The sequence below is a fragment of the Sorex fumeus genome, unplaced genomic scaffold (genome assembly GCF_029834395.1).
Source record: "Sorex fumeus unplaced genomic scaffold, SorFum_2.1 ptg000130l, whole genome shotgun sequence".
NCBI classification, from domain to species: Eukaryota; Metazoa; Chordata; class Mammalia; order Eulipotyphla; family Soricidae; genus Sorex; species Sorex fumeus.
In genome coordinates, this window is record NW_026606187.1 from 4,002,639 (window position 1) to 4,030,042 (window position 27,404).

Consider the following 27,404-nt stretch of genomic DNA (forward strand, 5'->3'; position numbering starts at 1 on the left):
TATGGGATACTGGAAATCGAACCCGGGTAAGCCTTGTGCAAGGCAAACGCCCTACCCGCTATGCTGTCCCTCCAGCCCCTCTCCTTTCTATTTCAAAACACTTCTGTGCTTTTTTGCTTGTTTGTTTGCTGTCATCTTTTTTCCCCCTCATTCTAAGAGAAAACCTTTTGGTCTAACCCTTCACAGCACTAACTCTGCCAGCAACTCCTTAGAGACTTTCCTTCCTGTAAATGAAGCATATTTTCAGCTTCCCCAGAGTGTGCAGTGTAGGTAAATCATTGGCTCTAAAGGGGAAGACGAAAGAAAATAAATGTACTTCGATTGTAAAGTTAACCCAGAACTCCAGCTCCACCCCCCAGGACGTCTCCACCAATAATGGAAAGGCTCTGCCAGCCGCGCTTGTTACTGCCAATTGTCTGATTACGGTCCTGCTTCAACTGGAGTAAAGCAAAGTTTTAGAACTGCGCCTCTAAGAAACGGGTCTCGTTTCCTCTCCAGTTTGACTGAAATTTTGTCCCTTTGGTAAGTTTATTATCTTACCTTTTATAGAAGGTTTTCTGGGCTGGCACCTGCAGTTTTGAGCATAGTAATACAAAACCAAGACTACGAGCGCTGTCATTCTTGATCTGTTGCATAATGCTTATTTAGTAAGAGACCAGAAGTATGTTCATTAAAAAAAAAAACTGTGAACATAGCTACTGAGGTTTTTTCACTTTAATTTGTCTTTTAGTGCCATTTAATTTTGTCTAAAACTCTGCACTTGGTACAATGTTTTGAAAAAGTTTAACTGGATCTGAACAGCTGAGCTTTCCACTGTTCTGTTCAGTGGCAGATAGAAATCCATTTTCTGCTCCAAATCCAGAGTATATGCAGACTACCTTCAGGAAGCTGTGGGCAACCTATATGCAAATATAAGGAATTAATCCGGGGGTGGCACTTTCCTCAGTGAAGGATAAAAATCAGCTACAGAAGTTCAAGTCAGTTTCTTTTTATGGTTAGGGAGAAATTTTTGCCTTGCCTTAAGATTGTAGGAGATTTAAGGTTCTGAAAGATTTTCCTGGCTTCAAGATTACATGAGTTATCACTGTTATTACTCAGATTAGTAAGATAGAGTAGGGTACCTATGGAGATGTGGGGAAGCCGCATGGAGAGTTTATATGTATTAGCTGAAACTTTAAATATGTGCAGAAGCCCTCTGATCAACACTGAGATGGAAAGAACTTTCCATGACAGTGTAAAAATCTGAACTCACACTGGGAAGGTTATTTGATACTGAAAGTTATCTTTCACCTACAGAGAATGTTGGCAGTTTGAAAAATGAATCTTTGAAATGTTAAGATTACAAAGAAGAAAAGAAAAGAAAAAACAGGACAGGCAGAATTTTTGGAGGAGAAGGCAATCTTACAATTTGATAAGAAGCGTTAACAAAAAATGTTTAGAACATAATGGCTGATTTTAAGCACCAGGAAAAGAAACTGGTCAATTTTCTTCTTGGTGTTTGAAGGATTTAAAATGTGGTAGACAGTGGGCTGGAGCAATAGCACAGCGTGTAGGGCGTTTGCCTGCATGCAGCCGACCTGGGTTCAATTCTTCCACCTATCTCGGAGAGCCTGGCAAGCTACCAAGAGTATCTCACCCTCATGGCAAAGCCTGGCAAGCTACCCATGACATATTCGATATGCCAAAAACAGTAACAACAAGTCTCACAAATTATGAGACATTACTGGTGCCCGCTCAAGCAAATCGATGAACAATGGGAGGACAGTGCTACAGTGCTACTTTTGTCTCTCTGGAATGACATGAAAACACTTTCAACATTCTTCATTCTTTAAAAAAATATAAAGCTGGGCAAAACTGCTGTGTATTCTAGGCTGTCATCTAAAAGTGGTAGAGAAATATTTGCTTAAATATTTAATATGTAAAAATACAACTTGAAAAGTTGTATTTGCTTAAATACATATAAGACACTTTGAAAAGCTACATAGAAGTTATAGTAATAAATCTGGGCAGTTGTGTAATTGCGGATGGGGAAGCTAATTTTTCACTGTGCACCTTACATATTTTTGAGCCATATGAAGACTTGACTAATCAAAAAAAGTAAAATATCGAAAAACATAATGTTTACTGCATCTTCCTTCAGTTGAAGGAATCTTGATGCTAATCTTTAAGAAAGGAGTTAGCCAGCAAATGTGCAGACTGTAACTTGACAATAGAGAGAAGAGTGGTTCCCTCCATTCTAACACTCTCCTGCAATGAAACAGAATGTGTTTGAGGACCTTGGAGCTTATTTCTATTCTAAAAAGCTGTCTTTTCTCCTAGTTTTTAAAAGAACTTTTTTTTTTTGCTTTATTGGGTCACACCCAGAGATGCTCAGGGGTTACTCCTGGCTCTGCACTCAGAAGTTACTCCTGGCGGTGCTTGGGGGACCATATGGGATCTGGGGATCGAACCCGGGTCAGCCACATGCAAGGCGAATGCCCTACCTGCTGTACTGTCACTCTAGCCCTTAAAAAATTTTTTAAAAGATGTGTTACCTCTTTACCTTCCATTGTTCTTGATTAAGAGAACAGTGATAGGGAACACTTTATTAAATCTGAACTCCTTAGAAAGATCTGATCTTGGGAACCCTTTCTCTCAGTTTTCCTGATTTTAAGGCTCTTTACCACTCTTGAACAGATTGATTATCAGATAGATAAGCACTGTTCACAGAAGTGTTCAGCAAATACAGAAATGTTCTGTGTTTGTGCTGACTTTTATACTGTACCCACTTGGCACATGTGACTCTTAAGCACTTGAAATATCGTGACAGGATTGAAGAACTAATTTTTAAAATTTCATTTAAATTAATTAAAGTTAAAATAGCCACATGAAAACAGATTTGGTTAAAGCAGTAAGGACACTTGATAGGTCTACTATAGACCTAAATTATTGAAGTAAATTGCTTTTAAAGTTCTTCCTTCTAAATGCATTTGATTAAAAAAACTTATTAAGCATCTATTATGGACCAAAAACTATTATAATTCCCAGATATAGGACCATGAACATTATAGACAAGACCCCCCATCCCCAAAAGAACTTATGTGCTAGTGCAAAGGTCAACAAAACTGTAGCCCATAGGCTAAATTCATCCCTCTATTTGTTTTTGTACAGAACACAAACCAAGAACATTTGAAAAAATTAAAAGAGGAATTGGGCCTGGAGATAGTAGAGTGTATAGATAGTACAGCAGTACCAAAACCGATTCAGTGCCTACTGGGTTTGATCCCCTGTACAACGTGGTCCTCTAAGCATCACTGAGTGAGCCCCAGAGGCTGCCAGCAGTGCCCAGATACTCCCATACAGCACAAGGTCCAAACAGCAGGTTACTCTAGGACTCTTGCATTGAACAACCAGACTAGGTGGCCAAGAACCACCATAGGGCCCCCTGGGACATCCTCAGCACTCCTTGGGAGGCCCTGCCCCCTCACCTCAAAACTAAAAGAGAAATAATAACTCAGAACATGTGAAAATTACCTGAAATTCAATTTTCAGTGTCCATAAAAGGTTTGTTTGCAGGGGGGTCTATGTGTGAAGGTGGGGAGTGGGAGACAGAGCCATAGCTATTTATTTAGACACTGTCAAGGCTATTACCTCCACTGGAGTTAAATGGCTGCAGCAGAAATCAGATGGGATTTCTAAAAAACCTAAAATATTTACGATCTGGCCCATTGCAAAAGAGTTTGCTAACCATAGTAAGTTGTGAGGCATCCTAAAAAGCCCTTTTTATGCATTATTTCACTTTGTCTTTGGCGTAACTCCAGCAGCAGGCATTAGTCTTTCGGCTAGGGAAATGGAAAACTGGGTGCTGAGCATCTGTATTCCTAACTAGCTTCCTCGTGGCACTGCCGCTGCTAATTAACACATCACAGCCTTGATATCAGTGACTCTCAAGTGTGGCTGAACACTAGAACACTCTCAAAAAATTTAAAAAGAATCTGGAGCTCTGGCCTCTCCTGCTGAGAGTCTATTTTAATATATATGTATATTTTAATATAAATTTATATATAGTGTATAAGCTTTCTAGGAGCCAGGTATATATATGTATATGTATATATGCGTACATATATATGTGTGTATATATATATATATATATATATGACAGTGACTCTGTCACTGTCTCTGTCCTCCCGTTGCTCATTGATTTGCTCAAGTGGGCACCAGTAACATCTCCATTGTGAGACTTGTTACTGTTTTTAGTATATCGAACACGCCACATGAAGCTTGCCAGGCTCTGCCATGTGGACAAGATACGCTCAGTAGCTTGCCGGGGCTCTCTGAGAGGGATGGAGGAATCGAACCCGTATTGGCCCAGGTCGGCTGCGTGCAAGGCAAACGTCCTACCTGCTGTGCTATTGCTCCAGCCCATTAATGAAAAGAAGATAAATTAACACAGTAGGGTGTTTGCCTTACGTGCAACCAGCCCGGCTGAGCCGGGTTCAATTCCTCTGCCCCTCTCGGAGAGCCTGGCAAGCTACCGAGAGAGTATCTCGCCCGCACAGCAAAGTCTGGCAAGCTACCCGTGACTTATTCAATATGCCAAACACAGTAACAACAAGTCTCAAAATGGAGACATTACTGAGCCTGCTCGAGAAAATCGATGAACAACGGGAGGACAGGGCAGTGCAGTTGAAAATATAGAACTCTATCGTCTCTAAAACTATATAGTCTCTATATGTTGACAGTTTCACTTAGGAAATCTCAGCCAAGTAAATGACATCATGATCAAATAATTTCCCACGGAAACTGGGAGAGCTGAGAGGCCTGGAGGGACAACCCCCACGAAAGTCCTAAAGGTTAAAGCCTATTATTACACCTCTGGTAAATACAGCTCCAAGCCTGGATTCAAGGATAGTGTGGGCTCCTCTGGGGAACTTATATATACATCAGAGGGATTTTCACAGCGCCTTCGTGCGTAATTGCTAGTAGGTTTCTCTCAGTTTCCTCATCTATTGGATTACCCATTGTGAGAAACTCTCCTTAGCATTTCATCACTACTTTTGAAATCTCTAGGTGAAAGATTAGTTAGGCAAGAAGGTTCAGTTCTTTGCTTTCACCAAGAGTAACTCGGTGACCCAGATTTTTTCTTCTTTAGAAATGTGCACTGGAAGCAGTAACATATAGAAGTTAGGAAATGACCTGGGACAGAGTTCTGGGTTCAAATCCAGTCGATCCCTTTGCTACAGATGGAATATATCCTCCCCAGCCCAAATTCATATGTTGAAGCCCTAAATCCCAAGGTGATGGTATATCCAGGTGGGGTCTATGAAAGGTAATTTATTTTAGTTGAGATCTTGAGGGTGAAGTTCCCACAGAGGGATTTGTGTCCTTTTAAGAAGAGAAAGACCAGAACTCTCTCCATCATGCAATGGCAGAGAGAAGGCAACCATCTGTAAAGTTACCGGGAAACCCAATCAGTTAGCCCCTTGGATTTCCAAGCCTCCAGCATGGCGATGTGTAAAAGTCTTTTATTTTTCATTATTCTGGAGGCTGGGAAGTACAAGGTGCCAAGTGATTTGGTTCCTAAAAGGTATTTAATGATTAAATCAGATGTAAACAAAACACTCGAATAGGGTGTTTGGAACCTGGCAAGTACTCGGAATTGGTGCTATTATAATGATTGATCGTCATAAAATATAGATTTGTAGAATGTTTAATTTCAGGCTAAAAAAAAGTGCATGTCTTATTGCTTATCTTTTAGACGCATCAGTCTCTTTGGAAATTCTGAGTGTTACGACAACCAGCAAGACTGATGCTAGCTCTTGTCAACACGCAGATGTTACTTCAAGCCAAGTACTTTCAGCGCTTAGCGATCTCAGGTTTTGTCAGATTACTGCATAAAGATTACAAATCAGTGACCCCTCAGAATTTCTCCGATTATGAATCTATGAGACGTGACTTCAAACTTGAGGTTCCAGAGTATTTCAATTTTGCTAATGATGTCTTGGACCAATGGACTAATTCAGAAAAGGTATGGAGAAAGGACCAGTCCATAGTTTCTTAATTGAGAGCAGTTTCCCCTCAGGAAATATTTGGTAATGTCTAGAGATAATTTTGTTGCCATGATTTGAAGGAGGGTGTATGTCAAGGATGCTGATAAATCTCCTACAATGTGTAGGATGGGCCCTCACAGTGAAATATTATCAGGCACAAAGGTTCCAGGATTGATGCCTCTACTGTAAATTACACCTATTAAAAAATTTTTTAAAAAACATTGAATATTAAGTCAAAGTTATATAATATATCTTGCTCTGGGTATATTGATTTTGCCAGACTCTCTGGGAAATAATAGTGAAAAGACTTGCAAGTTAGAATTATGAACTAAAGAGAATCTACTGTGTTTTATTATGTAAACACAGTCAACTCTTATTTATGCATATGGTAGAAAGCATCCCAAGTAATAAAATACTGTGTTTCATTAAAAAATATTTTTAATTATAAAAATCCACATTGGGAGGAAGGAAGGAAGGAAGGAAGGAAGGAAGGAAGGAAGGAAGGAAGGAAGGAAGGAAGGGAGGGAGGGAGGGAGGGACAGAGGGACACCAGGGGTAGGTGGTAAGTCACTTACCTTGACTGGGACTTCAGCTGACACAACCTAGTTGGAATCCCAGCACTACCTATTGTCCCTTGAGTGTCACCAGGGGTCACTCTAAAACACAGAGCCAGGAATAGTACCTGAATACCTCTACATGTTCCAACCTTCTCCCCCAGAAAAATTCCATCAGTGAAAGAAAATAAATATGATAGAGCTCATGAAGAGATATAAGAATTCTAACATTTTGAAAAGAAACACAACCATTCCTAAAAGAAATGTTATGAACCAAGAGAAATAACATGATTCCCAATGTTTGTAAATGAGGATCCCAAGGTTATTTCCAGTTACTTTACATATGTCATAGCTCATGACCTGTGAACTTTCTTCAGAGAAAACTTTCAGTAAACTAGGTAAAATAGAATTTAGCTGCATAACCACCTTTACATCTATGACTGAATGCTATCTGATAAAAACCAAAGTTCTCAAGATTATAATATAGGGAAACTGATATATGTATATGTATACATATATAATACACACACACATATATATATTTACTTTGATCATTTGATACCCCGTTATTCATCGATTTACCAAGTTCGATTCCTCCGCCTCTCTCGGAGAGCCCGGCAAGCTACCGAGAATATTCCATATGCCAGACACAGTAACAACAAAGTCTCCAATGGAGACGTTACTGGGCCCGCTCGAGCAAATCGACGATCAACGGGAGGGCCTTTACCTTTACCTTTACTCGAGCGGGTGCCAGTAATGTCTCCATTCCTCCCTGTTGCGTGCTAGCGTAGCCCAATGGCATCTGCTCGTTCTAGGAACATGCAGAGCCTCAAACTGATTATTCAGGGTCTTGACGAAGGTCTTGACGATTTCCAAGTCCTTTACTTTAGGACTTGGAAATGGGAGCACCAATATGGCTATATGGTTGGATATAGATTAGTCAGATTTTTCAGGAAGGTTGAAGGTTTTCTAGAAGTTGTGAGGTCGGAAAAGATGCTGTACTGGGGTTTTGTTTTATTTTAGTACGGGATAGAAAAGAGGCAGTTATTTTAGGACACTTCTGTAATGTGTTTACAGGGACACCCTCACAACTATTTTTGAAGATGATGATTTTATTTTGTTCAGTTTGTTTGTCTTTGACTTGGGGGGGCTCACCTGTCAGTGCTCAGGACTTACTCCTGGTTCTGTGCTTAGACATCACTTCTGGTGAGCACCATGTATCACTCCATATATGGTACCAGGCATCAAACCAGGGTAGTTACGTGCAAGTTAAGCACAGTACACATGGTACTATTGTTCTGGCCCCTTATTTTATGTTTTAATTATTTTATTTACTATAGTTTAGTTACAATATTATTAAAGCTTATGATGATGTTATGCAGAATTACTACAGGCAGCCACCACTAAAGATATAATTTTAATAAATCCCTGGGAAGGAAGATTTAATATATTGGATTTCATTTTATTTTATTATTGTGTGGAGCACATTTGGCAGTGTGAAGTGGGCCTAGAGTCTTACATAGGCAGATAATGTGCTTCGCTACCTGAACTTCATCACTGCGCCTGCCAAAGTGGATCTGTATCTTCAGAAATTAAATGGAGCTGTGAGAGATAATCATATATGTCCCTGGTATAAACAGACTGTGTTTCAGGGAAAGGGTAAGCTTTAGAAGGGGCATTAGAAGCATTTAAAAATTGCTGTGAGAGGCTGGAGTGATAGCACAGCGGGTAGGGCATTTGCGTTGCACACGACCAATCCAGGTTCGATTCTCAGCACCCCATATGGTCCCTCAAGCACCGCCAGGAGTAATTCCTGAGTGCAGGAACCAGGAGTAACCCCTGTGTATTGCCGGGTGTGACCCAAAAAGCAAAAAAATAAGTAACTAAAAAAATTTAAAATAAAAATTGCTGTGAACATAGGTGCCAACATGAACAACAAAAAGTGATCTGTGCTTTTTAAATTTACTTTTAGTTTTGCACTGTGTATTTTTTTGTATTAGAATAAAACAGCTTTCAGTTTTTGATATGAATAAATAAATAAATTTTAAAAATCCATTACTGGTTTGTCATTCCTCAGGCTGGAAAGAAACCTTCCAATCCAGCCTTCTGGTGGATAAATGGAAAAGGAGAAGAAGTGAGATGGAGTTTTGAGGAACTGGGGTCTTTGTCTAGGAAATTTGCCAATATACTTACAGAAGCCTGTGCTCTGAAAAGGGGAGACCGCGTGATTGTGATTCTGCCCAGGATCCCCGAGTGGTGGCTTGCCAATGTGGCCTGTCTGAGAACAGGTGAGTGAAGCTTTCAATCTGATCATATGTAAGCCGAGTTGGGAATGTTATGTCAGTGCAAGAACACAGGTCACACATGTATGAAGTACCAGTTCTATTTCTAGCACCGAATGCAAACAAATAGCAACAAAAATATACCAGGGAGACTGGATGGGAGATTTTCCAAAACTTCTAATAAATTACAAGACATTTATTAGAGTAACTTATTTGAATTACAATATACTATTATTCTTTTTTAAAAGAGACCTACTAGTAAACATCTTATTATTTATTTATTCATTTTGCTTTGGGGGTCACACCCAGCAGTGCTCAGGGATTACTCCTCTCTGCACTCAGGAATTACTCTTAGCAGTGCTTGGGGGACTTATAGGATGCCAGGGATCAAACCCAAGTTGGCCACGTGCAAGGCAAACACACTACCCACGTACTATCACTCTGGCCCCAATATATACACTCTTATTCTTAAGAAACTTAGGAATGTTTTGGGGGGAGGAGAAAGATAGTACACTTGCCTCGTATATGGCCAACCTGCCTCAATCCCAGTCACATACACGATTCCTCCAGCACCAAAAAGGGCCACTCCTGAAAAAAAGAGATAGGAATCACCCCTGAGAACCACTGGGTGTGGCTCCCAAACCAAATACATATGGCGAATACTTTTTAATTGGAGGAATTAACATTGTTAAAATGGCCACTTCATCTAAAGTAATGCCAATATTCAATGCAATTGCTATCAAAATTCCAATGGCATTCTTCATAGAAACAGAACCAAAAAAAAAAAACCAGAATTTGGGGAGTGTAAATTATGTAGCCATCATGAAAAACAGCATGGAGTTTTTTTTTAAAACATTAAGAACTTTTTTCTTATCCCATTATTATGTGTTTATATGAAAAATACAAAAACACCAATTCTGAGAGATGGATGCACTCCTGTTTATCACATTACTCACAATAGCCAAGTGTTAGCAACAACCTAAATGTCTATTAAAAATAAGTAATTAGGTAAAGAAGATACAGAATATTCACACAATAGAATACTACTTCGTGATTTAAGAAGATGGAATCCTATCATTTAAATTTGTTATATATATGCATATATTTCACATGGATAGAACTAGAGAATATATGCACTTAGCAAAATACAAACACTATATAATTTCATTGATGTGTTACCATAAAGGAAAGAATTAACCTAAAACAAAATTTCACATTGCAAGAACAAATTAGTATTTAAGGGGAAAGAAATGGGGCAAGAGTTGGTAAATTTCACAAAGGGGGTCAACAATAGAGTGTTGGCAACACCCCAAAAGAGAGAAAGAGAGTGAAAGGCAATGAGCCTGCCGTGGGGGGTGGGGGGATCGGGGGGGGGGAATATTTTAGGAACATTGGTGGTGGAGAATGGGCACTGGTGGACGGATGGGTACTCAATCATTGCATGATTGAAACATAAGCAGGAAAGTTTGTAAGTCTGTAACTCTACCTCACAGTGATTCAATAAAAATTTTTTTTTAAAATAAAAAATAAATAAAAAACAATAGAGCGATGGATAGAAATTAGAAGTCTGGTTATAAACATATACAGACGTTGATTTAAATAATTCTCTTCAATTTAAAAAAATGTGCAAGAACACATGGAATAGTTCCTGGCATTCACATACTCAGTAATAACTCAGGACTGAGTAATAACTACTTTTCAATCAAAAGCTTTTCTAGTTGAATGTTCTGAATGATCTAATGATGGCAAGCGTTAGAAATCCTTTCTTTTCACGTTAGGTCAAAAGGGCCATAGACTGTGTAGCACTTAAAAGGCTAAAACAAAATAATGAAAGAGAGACTAATAGACCCCTTCCCTGGTAAATTGACAAAGTCATTCTTAAAAGTATAAAATCACATGAGCTACCTACATCCTACCTAACAGGATGAAGAAAATCCCTCCAAATCATTTCTTTTCTTCTTTTTTCAGGGACAGTTATGATCCCAGGAACCACTCAGCTGACCCAGAAGGATGTCCTTTACAGGCTGCAAACAGCAAAGGCAAAGTGTATCATCACAAATGAAGATTTAGCCCCTGCTGTGGATGCTATTGCATCTAAATGTGAATATCTTCACTCTAAGTTAATTGTGTCTCAGAACCCCAGAGAGGGATGGGGGAATCTCAAGGAGATGATGAAGTGAGTATAATTGTGGAAAGCTACTCAAAAAAAAAAGGGAACAATGGAAAAATATTGAACCCATAAATGATCACAAAGGAGAACATTAAAACAACGGCCAATGCATAATATTTCGGCACCAACTGTGCAAACTCTGAGGGAGGAAGGAGGATGGGGTGTTTTTCGTCGTTTGGGAGTGTTAGGATGAAGAGCCTGAGACAGAAAACAGTTGTGTCAATGAAGGAGTTCTCTTGGGACAAAAGCCGTTGACAGAAGGACATGGATATAGGATAGAGAGCAGAGGAAGAAATCTATCTAGATACCCACACTGATCAGGAAGTGAATACAGATTGACCCTAGGAAGAGGGACGCATGAGCCCGAGGAAGGTAGCTTTCTTCAGCCCTGGTAGCTTCTTTTATTTTTTAATTGGTGACTTGGGGCAGAAGTGTGGGTGGTTTATTTTTATTTATTTATTTTTGCTTTTTGGGTAACACCCAGCGATGCGCAGGAGTCACTCCTGGATCATGCACTCAGGAATTATTCCCGGCGGTGCTTGGGGGACCATATGGGATGCTAGGAATTGAACCCAGGTCGGACGTGTGCAAGGCAAACACCCTACCCGCTGTACTATCGCTCCAGCCCCAAGTGTGGGTGGTTTAGGCCACACAGGATAGTACCCCATGGTTAGTCCCAGTGATGCTTGGAGAATCATAAGCAATACCAGGGATTTAACTAATAGGGTACATGCAAGCACCCCGCAAAACAAGTTCTTAAAGAAGGCTCCAAGGACCTTTATTTCCACAGTAGAAAAAACTTGCTAACCCACATACTTTGTATGCACTATCCTGGGGTTCAGTTTCCAGCATCATATAGTTCCCTGAGGACTGAACTGGGTGTGACACAGTCAAATTGCCTGGTGTGGCCAAAAAACAAAAAAGAAAAGGAGAAAAAAGAACAGTTTTTCCTGTTCTAAAGGTTACGGTTATAAAACTGAACTATACTATTGTTCAAGCCTTGCTATGGATTGCTTCCTAGTCTCATTTTAAATGTTTTTCAGGCAATTGGGAATATCTTAGTTTTAGTTTGACAGCTAATTATGAAATGAGTTTCCTACTTTTACTCAAGAATTTGAAAACATCCTTGAAACTATAGTCTGGTCCCTGCCTGTTCTATAATGACTAACATTTATTGAATTCGTATCAAAGATGGGTTAATATACAAATAAAAATAATGTTAATAATTGCTAGCAACTTACACGGCTCTGTTGGAGGCCAAAAGTTTTTCCAAGAACATCAAATAAAATTTATTAAAATTCTATAACTACCTATAATTATACAGATTAATAAGTATCCCGCAGAGCTGGATTTCAATCACAGGCTATAGGACTTTTGAACCCACACTTCAAATTGTAGCATTAGTAGTGAAAGATTGGCACAATAACCCTGTCTTGAATTTCAAGAACAATCTTATCTATTTATCTATTTAGAGAAGATGGGCTGCCACAATCTTATTTATTTAATAGATCCACAGATATAAGTACTATTTTTTAAAAGATAATTATGGAATCATAGACTAAATACTCACTCTAGCTGTATTAGGTTTTGAAAATGGTTTTGTTTATATTTCCATAACCTGGATACTTCTTATTTATTCATTCTTTCCCCCACCAGTCCCAGAAATCTGTTTCCTTCACAATGAATGTGCAGATGACTAGTTCTCAATTTCCATAATATCTGACTTAAAAGAAGCTCAATTAACCTTCAGAAAACAAAAATGTGTTTTTTCTCTAAGTGATGTCCTTCCTTTCATGGATGAATACTTTTATCCTCTTCAGTATTGCTAATTGTGTTCAGAATTACATAGATTCTCTTGGACAGGAAAACAACCACTTCCTTTTGGTGGTGAGCAAATGTTTTCTATAAAGAACAAGTGGTAAATTTTTAATTTGCCATTCAGTCTCTGCCAAAACTTATTTATTTTTGCTGTCCTAGTGTGAAAACGGCGACAGACAATGTGCAAGTTAGTGGACAGAGATGTATCCCAATAAAACTTCATTAAAAAAAAAAGGCATACCAAATATAACTAATGAGATGTAGTTTATTGATCCCTGCTTCACACAACTACTCAAGACTTCTATTAACATACTCGCATTTTAAAATGTTTAAAATGAAAGGGGAGAAACAGTTCTGCATAATCGTAAGATTACAGAATATCCATTCAGCTGGTAATGTAGTAAAACTTTAAAATACCTTGTCTCCTCTTTATCAGATAGTGAAAAGCGATGAAATCAGTTGTTACAAATGGGTTCTTAAAGGAAAGCTAAACTTGATTCCGGGAAGCAGCACCTAGAGATATGTCGAGAGCAAAGGCTTTTATCTTGGAATGACTTTTGTAATCACTGCAGTTCTTCCTTTGCAGTCATATCAGTGATAACCACACCTGTGTGAAGACAAAGCACAATGAGCTAATGGCCATTTACTTTACCAGTGGAACAACTGGGTCTCCTAAAATGACCGGACACACTCACAGCAGTTTTGGTTTAGGATTATCTATCAATGGAAGGTACTTCTGAACTACAGCTTTAAGTGTTGAAAGCACAAAAGTGGTGATAAATATCCATTGGTCTTCGTGTTTTTTCCCTACGTATGTCAGGGCTGTTCTTTGTTTTCCCAGGTTCTGGTTGGACTTGACACCGTCAGATGTGATGTGGAATACAGCGGACACGGGCTGGGCAAAGTCAGCATGGAGCAGTGTCTTTGCTCCATGGACCCAAGGAGCATGCGTCTTTACACATTATTTACCACGTTTTGAGTCAGCTTATATTCTGGAAGTAAGGCAGAGCTTAAGATCTACATTTAGCAAATGTACTGACAGTGGCACAGCAGAGCCTGGCAAGCTACCCGTGACGTATTTGATATGCCAAACACAGTTAACAATTAGTCTCATGATGGAGACGTTACTGGGCCTGCTCGAACAAATCGATGAACAACGGGACCGTGCTCATTGACAGTGGCACCGATAGTACAGGCAAATGAGGTAACTTGCAGAAATCAGAGCAGATAACATGATTTAGAATAAGCCCAAAAAGATGTATAGAGGAATGGTGTGAGCACACTTATGATGGAATTAAAAAAATGTTTAAGTTGTTCGATTAAGTTGCCTTCCGTAGATGTTTAGATGTTTAGGTATTACATTCTAGTAAGACTGAGAATGTACTTCTAAATTGCAGACACTTTCCAAGTTTCCTATCTCAGTCTTCTGTTCAGCACCAACTGCATACCGAATGCTTGTACAAGATGATATGAGCAGGTAAGAAACGTGGATGAAAAGGTACTTAGTGGAGGGAGGTGAGGAAAGGAAAAAGGAAGTGCTAAAATAAAAACTCTGCCTAAAAAAGAAATTCCAGGCTAGGGAATGGGATATAACACTCTCTTTTTCCTTTGCCTTTGAAGGGTGGGCTGAATTGGGTTACACTTGGCTGTGTTCAAGGCTTACTCCTGGCTCCTTACTCTGCAATCAGTTCTAGCAGGGAGCCAGCGGGGTGCTAAGGATCAAACCAGTATTGACCACATGCAAGGCAAGTGCCTTAATGGCTGTATTATCTCTCAGGCCCCACATTTTTTAAAAGATCATTCTATGTCCAAGGAAGTCACCCTTAAGTCAAAAGAGGAAAGGGAAACTTCAGGTTTATGTATAACTTCCATGGTTATGGATGCAAAGGTATTTATCTTTTGGATGATGTTTGTTATCTTAGCTGAGAATGCAGAGAACTTGGCCCTAGTTGGAACACTATACCAGCGAATAGGAAAGGAGATACATGTCTTTTACTCTAATACTGAGTTCATTGATGAGGAAGATTGGCAAATATTCTAATTGATTTATTTAAATTTTGAATAGGAAATAATTCACGTGACAAAAAACTTCAGTTTGCTATGAGTTTATATAATAAGTCTTTCTTATCTTGTCCTAAATTTCACTTCTCTCTGAAATCTATTATTATATCAGCCAATTTCCCTGTATTCTCCCTCCGTTTTTTAAACATAAATGGAAACCAAATCCTGTACTTCCCTTTTCCATACTTTCCTTTTATTTATTTAATAACGTGGGATACAATATAGTAACCACAAAGTACATATAGTTACTTAAATTAATTAAATAAAACACTTTGTTCCTCAGTTGCATCGACCCTATTTCAAGTGCTCAGTAACTATATGGTGCTAGAGAATAGTGTAATGGACAGGGCATGTTAATGATCATGTCCATAGCAGCAGAATGTTCCAGTAGCTTGCTCATTTTTTCACAGTTGTATAGTATCCCAGTGTATAAATATTTCACAGTCAGCTTCTTCCTTTCTCTCTCTTTTTCTTTCTTTCTTTCTTTCTTTCTTTTTCTTTCTTTCTTTCTTTTTTCTTTCTTTTCCTTCCTTCCTTCCTTCTTCCTTCATTCCCTCCTTCCTTTCTCTCGTTAGTTCATCCTTCCTTTCTCCTTCCTTACTTCCTTTCTTCTTTCTTTCTTCCTTTCTTCTTTCTTCCTTTTTTCTTTCTCTCTCTCTCTCTTTCTTTCTTTCTTTCTTTCTCTTTTCTTTCTTGTTTTTGGGCCACACCTGACAGTGCTCAGAGGTAAGTCCTGGCTCTGTCTCTGTGCTCAGGAGTGACCCTTGCCTGTGCACAGGGGACTATATGTGGGGCTGGGGATTTGAACCCAGTCAATGGGATCGCGCACCTGTAGTAACTCTCTGGCCCCTAATATTCAGTTTAAACTGACAATAGGTTAACTTAATCTCTGATTATTTATTATGATTTGTCTTTTTCTGATCACACCTGGCGATGCTCAGGGGTTATTCCTGTCTCTGCACTCAGGAATTACTCCTGGCGGTGCTTGGGGGACTATATGGAATGCTGGGATCAAACCTGGGTTGACCAGGTGCAACCCTCCCTAATCACTGATTTTAAATACTATTAGGACTGGTTTTAAATGCCATTAGGTGGTGCCTTATAGGGATGGTGTTGCTTTATTCTTTTCTTTTTCAACAACTCATATAAATACATACATACATTCTTTCAAGTAAAAAGGGAGCTAAGTGGGGAGGGAGGCGGTGTTCAAGGGATCATTGTATGATATGACAATGGTTTGTTTATTTCGTATTTGAGAGAGAGTCAGAAAGGAACTAAAATCTATGGCCATGCCACCCTGCATGCACCCATCTCGTCTGATCTCTGGAGCTTAGCAGGGTCGGGCCTGGTTAGTACGTGGACGGCAGAAAGGAACTAAAACAAATTTCACAAGTGATCCTAATTGACATTTCTCCTCCGAAATTTAACTTGTTATTTATTTTCCTGAAAAGCTACGAGTTCAAACACTTAAAGCACTGTGTGAGTGCTGGGGAACCCATCAACCCTGAGGTGACCGAACAGTGGAAACACAGGACTGGCCTGGATATCTATGAAGGATATGGACAGACGGAAACGGTAGGCTGACCTCACTGGGGAGAAGGGCCAGATCAATACCACAAAGAGGAGGAAAACCAACCAACCCTGACAGTTGTTTGAGGCAAAACCAGGAGCTGAGGAGTTAGAACAACTGAAAAATAGAAAGTTTGAGGGGAACTAGTTGTAAAATGCTCTGTGACAGATAATTGTTTAATTGCATCGAAAAAAAAAAGGTTTTAATACAGATCAGGGTGAAAAGATAAAACTATTTAAAAATAAACATCTACAGAGAGATGGTGGTTTGTAGAATTGGGAGCTTCCTCCTGGCTGCCTCAAATGTGGAAGGCGGAGCTCCTTATTACCTCAGAGGTTGTTTGCTAGACAAATTCTCCTTGGCAAGAGTACTCTAAAAAGACTATTTAAATATTTTGTGGATATAAGAAAAAGTTATTATTACATATAAAAATGGAAGGATAAGATAAAGCAAACATGGAAAGGATCAAAGAAATTTTTTATGTGCTTTTTCTGATGCGAACATTTCTAAACAATGAGAACACGGTGTATGATTAAAAATTAATATATTATTGCAAACCATAATGCCCAGAAGTAGAGAAAGAGTAAGGGGAAATTTTCTGCCAGGTAGGCAGGGGGAGGGTGGGAAACCGGGGGGTATTCTGGGGAGACTGGTGATGGGGAATGTGCACTGGTGGAGGGATGGGTGTTTGGTCATTGTATGACTGTAACTCAAACATGAAAGCTTGTAACTGTACCTCATGGTGATTCAATAAAATTTAAAAAATTAATTTACTACTAACAAAAACCAAAATGTACATCTTTGTCCAAAAGAAGCAGCATAACAAGCACAAGCTTATATGAGTACAAATATTCTCATGAATATGGATGTTTTAGTAATTATGAATTTATTATATTATTATACATCTGTTTAGTTATATCTTTACAGCCCACGACATCTCTGTTTTGTTTCAAGTTTGGTTCGTAGTAAGTGCTCAGTAATTATTTGCTGATTGAAGACATGGTGAATTAATGAATAAATTTTAAATTACTGGCATTAGTATTTTGTTCTTCTTAACTAGGTGCTAATTTGTGGGAATTTTAAGGGAATGAAAATCAAGCCTGGCTCAATGGGAAAGCCTTCTCCTGCTTTTGATGTTAAGGTTTGTATATCCCCTTCTAGGATGATATTCTATTTTTAATTTTTTGCTGGGACAATAGTTTATAATCCAATCTGTTTACCACTGTTACTACCTTTCCCTCATACTCATGGTATTGGGAATTATTTCATGATACAATATCTTAATGATATCCCCATGTAAAAATAAAAAATGGATTAGAAATGTTAGTTTATTTGATTTCCATTTGGGGGATACAAATATCTTGTGGCATGTAATACTTTATAAATATTAAATCTTATTATTTCCCTGACGGAAACTGTAGCACACTAAGTTTAGAAATATTTTACAGATGAGGTTTACACTTGGGTAAGGAGCTCACCCAAGTTGCACACTCAATAGCCGCTACGACTGGAATTCAGTCTCAAGCGATTATTTGTAGGTTTTTGTTTGTTTGTTTGTTTGAACTTTTTTGGGTCACACCTGGTGATGCACAGGGGTTACTCCTGGCTCATGCACTCAGGAATCATTCCTGGCGGTGTGTGCAAGGCAAACACCCTACCCAGTGTGCGGTGTGCTGTCACTCCAGCCCCTTGGAACCACATTCAGTAGTGCTCAGGGGCTAAGCCTGGCTCCGCACTCAGAAGTGACCCCTGGTGGTTCTTCAGAGACTATATACTATGCCTATGATAAATTGTATGCAAAGAAATTATCTTCCCCTTTAATTAAATCTCAAGCTTTTGATTACAGTATACTTACTGTTAACCAAATAGTCACACAGCCCCCCCCCCCCCTTCTGTTGCTGGAGGTCAAGATTTCTTTTCTTTTCTTTCTTTTTTTACTTTTTGGGTCTGGGGTAGCGGGAGCGATAGCACAGTGGGTAGGGCGTTTGCCTTGCATGCAGCCAACACGACTGACCCGAGTTCAATTCCTCTGCCCCTCTTGGAGAGCCCAGCAAGCTACCGAGAGTATCTCACCCACACAGCAAAGCCTGGCAAGCTACCTGTGAAGTGTTCGATATGCCAAACACAGTAACACAGTAACACAGTCCCACAATGTTACTGGGCCCACTCAAGCAAAACTGATGAACAACAGGAGGACAGTGACAGTGACAGTGACAGTTGCTTTTTGGGTCACACCTGGCGATGTACAGGGGTTATTCCTGGCTTTGCACTGAGGAATTACTCCTGGTGATGCTCGGGGGACCATATGGGATGCTGGTAATCAAACCCGGGTTGACCGCATGCAAGGCAAACACTCAACCCGCTGTACTATTGCTCCAGCCCTCAAGACTTCTTTTAAAGGTCAAATACGCCAGAAGAGTCTTAATTTACAGTAACTGTAGACTTCTCTCTTAGGACTGCCAGACAATTCCTGATTCTATGTAAACACTGATAGAGTTACCCCACTCCCTAGGAGACACTGTCCCATCAGCATCCTAGTATCCTATCGCACTCAATATAGGGTTATGATTATTTTCTGATTAACCCAGACAAATAAGCTTACACTGATACATAGCAGACAACCATAACAACAAAAACAAGATATCTGTAGATTCGGTGAGCATTTTCCAAGTTTATTTGATCACGTGGGCATTTATTAAAATACTAATATCCAGACCCTTTTCTTAGAGAGTCTGATTGGACAGATTTAGGGGAACTTTGAAACCTGTGTTTCAAACAAGCACCACAAGTCATTCTTATGGCTAGATATTTTGAGGAAGTATTTGCAGAAGAATCTGTCCTTTGTCTTACTTTAACTTTGCTCCAGGGCCTGATCTAAAGGGCGGCCTAATAGTTCAGATCTGGTTCTGCTATTCACTAGCTGAGTATAGTTGGGGAAACTTTAAAAGTAATTTTCCTAATTTGTTAAACAGGATGAGATAACTTCTTGTCCCAGGTTTCCTAGGACAAGATGATGCATTTTGATTTTAGCACTAAGGATTAGATATCCCAGGGCATCCCTTTGCCTAAAATCCAGGTCACCCATGATGGTTGACAGTCCCAGTGATAACATAACTGATTTCACTGGCTTCTAGCGAAGATCTAAGAGATAACATTCATAAAGAACACAGTAAAGGCCTGGTACAGAGATTGGCACTGAGGTCCAAAAGAGAGGTGTTGGGCTGGAGACCTAGCACGGGAGGTAGAACACTTGCCATGCAGGGCCTGCCGAGGGATGTGACCCTGGTTTGGATCCCTGGCACTGCACATGGTCCCTGAAGTACTTTCAGGAGTCACTGCTGAGCCTAGAGCCAGGAATTGCCTTGAGCAGCACCAGATCTACCCCTTCACCCTCCCACCCCCACCCCACAACCACCACCAATAGAACCTAAAGATAGGTCTCATCGATAATGTTTTCCTCCTTCCTCTCCGACATTTCCTCGTCAAAAACTTGTCTAAGAAGAGATAGTTGGGAGACAGAGCGATAGTGCAGCAGGTAGGGCATTGGTTTTGGATGCAGCTGACCAGGGTTCCATCCCTTGCATCCTATATGGTCACCCAAGCACCACCAGGAGTAATTCCTGTGTGCAGAGCCAGGAGTAACCCCTGAGCATTGCTGGGTGTGACCCAAAAAAAAATTTAAAAGGGAGAAATAATTCAGGAATCCTTGTTATATTCTGGTACCATTAGTTCATTGGTTAATAGCCTGGGGGCGGGGGGGAATGCTAATATGTTATTTAGTTGGCATTTCACACGTATGTGTTCCTTTCTTCCCTGATTCAGTTATTTACTTATTTTTGGACCACACCTGACTGCTCAGGGTTTACTCCTGGCTCTGTGCTCAGGCATCACTCCTGGCAGAGCTTGAGGGACTATGTGGGGTGCCTGGAACTGAAGCCAGGTTGGCCCTGTGCAAGGCAAACATCCTACCTGCTATGCTATCGCTTCAGCTCTCATCTCCAATGTGATGCTTGTGAGTACAAGACAATGTGTCTTGTGAGTACTCACAGCAATTCCAACCATTATTTACCACCAGTTCCCTACTTTAGTAAGCCCAGTGGTTTTAATGAGTTTTAAAATGAGTTAATCTTTGAATGTCAGTGATTTTATCTTTTAATATTTTTTTTTTAAAAAGTGCATTTGAAGGAAAGACTGTGCTCTGATCCACATCCCTTGCTATATCCTTTCCCACTGGGTTCTATTCGTAAAATGTGCATTAAATGTACCATATTCAACATTTTTATTATACAGTCAGTAGGATTCAAATATCTGCCATGTTGTGCAATCATCACCATCGTCCCTTTCCATATTTCTTTTCATCTGAAACTATATCCCCCAGGGCCAGAGAGATAATACAGTGAGTAGAGCATTGGGTTTAATCCCAGATATCTTGTGCGGTCTCGCAAGCCTCACCAGATATAATTAAGTGCAGACCCAAGAGTAACCATTGAACATCCATGGGTGTAGTCCAATGCCTCCCACAAAAATACTAAGTCCCCTTGGTGTCTACCCCAAGGACCCCAAAAACACTATTTTGAAAAGACATTTGTGCTCCCGTGTTCACTACAGCACTATCCACAATAACAAGATCTGGAAACAAGCCAAGTGCCCAAGAACAGACAACTTGATAAAGACATTGAGATACATATTGTACAATCCATTATATATATATATATATATATATATATATATATAATGGAATACTACTTAACTATGAGGAAAAATGAGACCATGCAAGTAGATGGAACTAGAGGGTAGTATGTCATAAGGTGACAGACACATTCAGAATGATCCCTCTCATGTGTGGGAGACAAAGAAACATAGTAAAGGGGCAACAGAAACTTAAGTCTACAGATCAGATCTTACTTGGGATGGGGGAGAGAGATGAATGGAAGAATCTCTGGAACATCAGTACAGAGAAGTGGGCATTGTGGTGGGTCGTGTGTTGTATTTTTGTGGAAAATTTTAAATTCCCTTAAGTAAACTGTTATGTTTTATCCATCCTAGATTTTAGATGCAAACGGCAATGTCCTGCCTCCTGGACAAGAAGGAGATATTGGCATTCGAGTTCAACCCGATCGACCATTTGGCCTTTTTGCTCATTATGTAGTAAGAGACTTACTAAGTACCCTCTTATTTTCCTGTTTATTTCTAAAAAGTGCTTGGTATCCCTACATCCACAAAATACACATAAGATAGATACATGGCCCCTCTTGAGAAATTTATAGTACTGAATGTAATCCCTTAGATAGGGCATGAATCCAGGAATACACTTGTCCCAGAACTAGGCTAGATTAGAGCTCCAAGCCTGTGAAGGCAAGAGGCTAGGAGCCCTCTTAATATGCCTTTATCTTTTTCACTCTAAAACTGAATGGAGGGGCTGGAGAGATAGCACAGCGGGTAGGGTGTTTGCCTTACACGCAGCTGACCCGGGTTCGATTCCCAGCATCCCATATGGTCCCCTGAGCACCGCCAGGAGTAACTCCTGAGTGCAGAGCCAGGAGTAACCCCTGTACACCTCCAGGTGTGACCCAAAAAGCAAAAATAAAATAAAATAAAATAAAAATAAAACTGAACCGAATCATTTTACTTAAATCTAATTAGTGGTCTTTCTTCTTGGGAAAAGTGAGCGAGGTAGAAAATGGGGCAGAGAAATTAAATTTCTTTCACTAGAGGCCTTCCAAGATCCTTAATGTTCATGAACATATTTTAATGTCTAATCTCAGTACACAAAATTAAAGCAAAATTCATATCAATATAATCAAAGTTCCTAGTACTTCTTGTCAGTGAATTTTACTTAATGTGAAAATACTTCATTTTTCTTCCTGTCAAAAATAGTAAATCTTTGTTTCTGTGTAAAACAAAATACAACACTACACACAAATTCACACACGGCTACAAAACCACACACACACAAACACACAGAGACATACATATACATACTTTTTTAAAATTAAGGTGTTGGTGCTTTCTTTTGAATATTCCCTTTTCTTTCTTCCTACCAGTTAGATCATCAACTATTTAGCATGGTCTACTCTGAGTTCTGAACTTCTGCATTATTTTGTGACCTACTAGGATAGCATAGTGGTAGGCCGTTTGCCTTGCACGCGGCTGACCCAACCGACCCAGGTTCAATTCCTCTGCCCCTCTTAGAGAGCCTGGCAAGCTACCGAGAGTATCTCACCTGCATGGCAAAGTCTGGCAAGCTACCCGTGACGTATTCGATATGCCAAACACAGTAACAACAAGTCTCATAATGGAGACATTACTGGTATGTCTCATAATGAGACATACTGCTCGAACAAATCAATGAACAAAGGGAGCACAGTGACAATGACAGTGATTTAGGAAAATTACCAGAATGGAAGCACAACTTATCTTTTAAACATAGATATAGTTTACTTTTTGAGGTGTAAGCCTGATGGTTTGATGCTCAAGGCTGGGATGCTAGGGATATCAAATAGTGCTTGGGAAGTACCAGGACTATACTTGGCGATGTTTGGGGGTGGCTAATGCAATGGAAGGGATGAAGTTGGAGCCTCACATATGCAAGGCATATCTCCACCCTAGACAGCTCAATTTTGGAATTCAATATCTATTTGAATAAAGACCTTCCCTTTTTACTACAGATATATATATATTCCCTTTTTAATACAGATATATATATGTATGTATAGATTGATAAATATGTATATATACTAAAGCAACCAACTTCTCTGTTCCCCTGAACATTTAAAAATTCAACTCAACAGAAGAGTTACATTCACAATATTAACAAAACGCTGTTTGTTTCACAGGATAATCCTACAAAAACAGCTTCAACTTTACGAGGCAATTTCTATATCACCGGGGACAAGGGCTACATGGATGAAGATGGGTATTTCTGGTTTGTTGCAAGATCAGACGATGTCATATTATCCTCTGGGTAATGTTCTTCTTTTATGCATATGTCTATGCTAATGGATCATCGGTGTTCTAGAATGAGCCTGTGAGTGACCTGTATAAATTCTTGCTATATTTCTTGCTTTATTTCCCAGTTACCGAATTGGACCATTTGAGGTCGAAAGTGCTTTGATTGAGCATCCTGCAGTTGTAGAGTCAGCTGTTGTGAGCAGCCCAGACTCCCTCAGAGGAGAGGTAAAAAAAAAAAAAAAAAGATTCATCTCAACTTTATCATTCATTGGCAGTCTGACACAAGCATTGAAACGTAACTACACCAGCGATTTACTGACATGCTTTCCGGATAAAACATCATGTATTAAATGTACAAGTCTGAAAGAAATATGGTAGCCAGAAAGAACTGCTACATAGTAAGAATACAAATTTACATAACAAATTTTCTTTTCTATGGAGCAAAGATTATGGAGTGCCAAGAACCCAGGCTCAAACCAGGATAGTCAAAGGTTAGCCAGATAAGAGTTCATTTGTTACCTAGGTCTGGAATAACCACAGTCTCTAGAATAGTTGAGGATAGGCTGCCCTCAGGTATCAAGGCTAGAAGCATTTCATTTATACTCAGATGATTATTTCTCTGATTGAACTTGTGGATCATAGTTTTGTGTTCCTTCGGATCACTTTAACATACTTTTTAGAATTTCATAGGGGTTGCTTTGTTTTAAAAAACATCTTGAGTCATAATTTATTTAGCTATCATTTTTGCAATTTAAAAACCATGCTTCCTGAAAGCCTTATTTAAACGATTTGAATTCTTTCTAATAGGGTTAAAGGAATGGATGGTTTCTGTCATTTCTCGGGGGAGGAAAAAACAGTAACATAATTTAAATACTACTTCTGCACTGGAATGTGAAATAGACCAAAACAAATTTGTCTAGGTGATTGGGTTATTTATTTTTTTGAGGGGGGAGCTGGTACTCCTTTTCGGGAATTAATTTTGCTTTGGGATCTCACCTGCTGGTGTTCGGAGGTTTCTTGGGGATCATGAATTGCTGAGACTGAACCCCAGGACTCCCCCACGAAAAACATGCGTCTCATCCTTTGAACTACCTCTCCTCCCCATCTCTGCAATTGGAATGCCACAGTTCACTACTGGACTTGCTCCATAATGGAAATGTTCTGCACATACCCACTGAATATAATACCAAGAAGGCAACAGTAGGAGCAACAACAAATGGGGAAATTGTTTTCAGTGAAATAGATGAAGTGGCTACCACATTGAATAGCATAGTCATAAACTCATTTCCTAAAACTTAGAAAATTTTGCATAGAACTTCAGAGAAATTTTAAGTTGTTATAGATTTTGAGTACATTGAAAAGTCTGTACTTATTACAATAAAACCTAATGTTTTGAGTGACTATGTTCTGGGTATGGTTAAAAACCCATATTTATTCTCCCTTAATCCTCACAACCTCTATTTATAGAGGAACAGTGAAGTCATTTAGCTTGCTCAGGATTACACAATAATGTCTAACTCTGACCCAAGTTATCTGAATTCATGCTATTATTCATGTAATCAAATGTTATCATTTTCTATAATGTTTTATACTTTTTTGCCGGGTGGGGCATACTCCCGGCTCTGTACACAGGGATCACTTCTGGTGGTGCTCAGGGTGCCATATGGGATATTGGGGATCGAACATGGGTGAGCTGTGTGCAAGGCAAGTGATCTACCTGCTGTACTACCTCTCCAGCCACATGGTTTATAAAGACTTTACATACTTTATCCAAGGTGCAAAAGAACCATTTTGCACCAAACCAGTAACTATCAACACTAGTTGTGATATAGTTCATTTGTATCAGAATTGTCAATGAACAATATAGTTCTATACAATTCACTTAAAGATCAATTTTTTTATTCATTTGCATTTTAAAACATCTGCAGCAGGGGGCAGAGTGATAGCATAGCAACTAGGGCATTTGCTTTGTATGCAGCCAACCCACGTTCAATCCCCAGCACTCCATATGGTCCCCCGAGCACCACCAGGAGTAACTCCTGAGCATCACTTGGTGTGACCCCCCCCCAAAAAAAAGAAAACACACACACACACACACAAATACTCCAAACACAAATATCTGCAGATCTAACTGTAGGTGACCTTATATAATGGCTTTATGTTCAAATAAAAAAGATATTTATATGCTTACATCTAAATGTATAAAAATATACACACATATACATGAGATAATCTGTATCTGTCTTTCTCCTTTTGACTTGTTTCACTAACTTAACAATTTTCATATCTATATTTTTTGTAGCAAAATGCAAAACTTTGTCCTTTTCTGGGAACAGAGGGAGTCTAGGCGACTGTTGTGGTGGTGGCGTTGGTAAAGTGGGGTATCAAAACTATAACTGTCAACCAACAGAGGGGAGAAGGAAGATCAGACCAGAGGTGGCAGGAGAGGGTCATGAGTAATTCAGTGGCAGTTGTAAGCAGTAACTTTGCACGTCAATACTATAACTTACCCACTACTGTAATCAGATTATTTAAACCATAACAGTGGCTAACGGAGCCATGACCTTTTTGTCTTTCCCATTACTAGGCTGGATTTTCCAAGCATTAGTGGCATTTCGAATATACAGTCATCAACAGATGTCAGGAACAGAGTTCATGGCTTCAACTGTTTTCTTCAACAAGGATATGGCAAGTTGTGAATCAAAGGATATGAAAGGACCACAGGGAGGGTGTGAATCTAGGAACTTGCCTAGATAAGGCCAGACTGTTAGACAAAACACTACTTGGCACATTGCCAAGTTTCTGCAAGTTTTATTTTTCAAAGACAAAGAATGAGATGGAGTCAAGAGCAGAAGTAATTAGAAGCAGGTCAGAAAATTGAGTGCTGTGAGAAAGTTAAGAGTGTCGATAGTAAAGTAGGAGTTCCAGAAGGTCTCTTGTACTAGGAACAGAAATGGAGTTATGGGATTAATTGGCAGGATGAAGAATATAAAGCTATGCTCAAGGGCTATTTAAACTCTCTGGGCTACACCACCAGGCACTTAGATTCCTAGTCAGGGAAAGCAAACAAGACAGAACAAAATAAAAATTCAGAATTCATTTTCCTGTTTTATATATTTACTTTAGGTAGTTAAGGCTTTTATTGTTCTGAATCCCAATTACAAGTCACATGATCAAGAACAACTGAAAAAGGAGATCCAGGAGCATGTAAAAAAATCTACAGCACCTTACAAATACCCAAGAAAGGTAGGTACTTAATTATATTTGTTCAGAAAAACATTATCTGTATTTTCATTATCATCATATTCTCCTCAAAACATATTCTACCAGATATTCCAAAGTGAACTAAAGACATAGATAAACGTCAGAATCTTGAGATTGAAATGAATTCCCTAGCTTTATTTGTTGGGTCTTTTGGCTTACCAGACTTATATCTCTCTTCTATTTGTTACAAAGAACTCACCCCAGTGGGTGTTCTAATCCTTTCACCAAAAATTCACGGCAGAACTTCTTGTAATTAATTTTGTCTAAAGATAAAACATTTCTGTTCTAATTTTCTTCCCCTTGATAGATAGAATTTATTCAAGAGTTGCCAAAGACCATCAGTGGGAAGATAAAAAGAAAAGAACTGAAGAAGAAAGAATGGGAAACAATATGAATTCATTCCATTATCATGGTACAAGCTCAAGACGAACCCTGGAAACCGTAAACTTACACAGAGGTGATAATAAGCCAGCAATCTGGTGATCTAAAGTATCTTGTGGTTATGACATCAAAGGCTGAATTTTGAAATAAAACACTCAGTAAATTCCTCTGTGTTAGTGCTTCTATAATTTAGTCATAGAGTGCCATCAGTTGTTGTTGTTGTTTTTGCTTTTTGGGTCACACCCAGTGATGTTCACAGGTTACTCCTGGCTCTGCATTCAGAAATCACTCCTGGCGGTGCTCAGGGGACCATATGGGATACCA

At 39.3% G+C, this 27,404-nt stretch overlaps 1 protein-coding gene across 1 annotated transcript; it reads left to right on the forward strand.

The window, feature by feature from the left end:
• Window positions 1-447: 447 nt before the first annotated feature.
• ACSM3 (acyl-CoA synthetase medium chain family member 3) lies at window positions 448-27,236 on the forward strand. Its single transcript, XM_056138823.1, has 14 exons — window positions 448-522; window positions 5,738-6,007; window positions 8,661-8,871; window positions 10,834-11,041; window positions 13,440-13,583; window positions 13,695-13,851; window positions 14,251-14,330; window positions 16,366-16,489; window positions 17,545-17,625; window positions 21,531-21,632; window positions 23,321-23,448; window positions 23,561-23,660; window positions 26,562-26,681; window positions 27,007-27,236. The coding sequence occupies exons 2-14, from the start codon at window positions 5,789-5,791 to the stop codon at window positions 27,091-27,093; spliced, it is 1,761 nt and encodes a 586-aa protein (XP_055994798.1). The 5' UTR covers window positions 448-522; window positions 5,738-5,788; the 3' UTR covers window positions 27,094-27,236.
• Window positions 27,237-27,404: the final 168 nt, after the last annotated feature.

Coding starts and splice junctions, on each gene's coding strand:
- ACSM3 (XM_056138823.1), top strand. CDS start 5,789: ATGCTAGCTCTTGTCAACACGCAGATGTTACTTCAAGCCAAGTACTTT. Junction 13,584..13,694: donor GGATTATCTATCAATGGAAG/GTACTTCTGAAC, acceptor TTGTTTTCCCAG/GTTCTGGTTGGACTTGACAC. Junction 16,490..17,544: donor GATATGGACAGACGGAAACG/GTAGGCTGACCT, acceptor CTTCTTAACTAG/GTGCTAATTTGTGGGAATTT.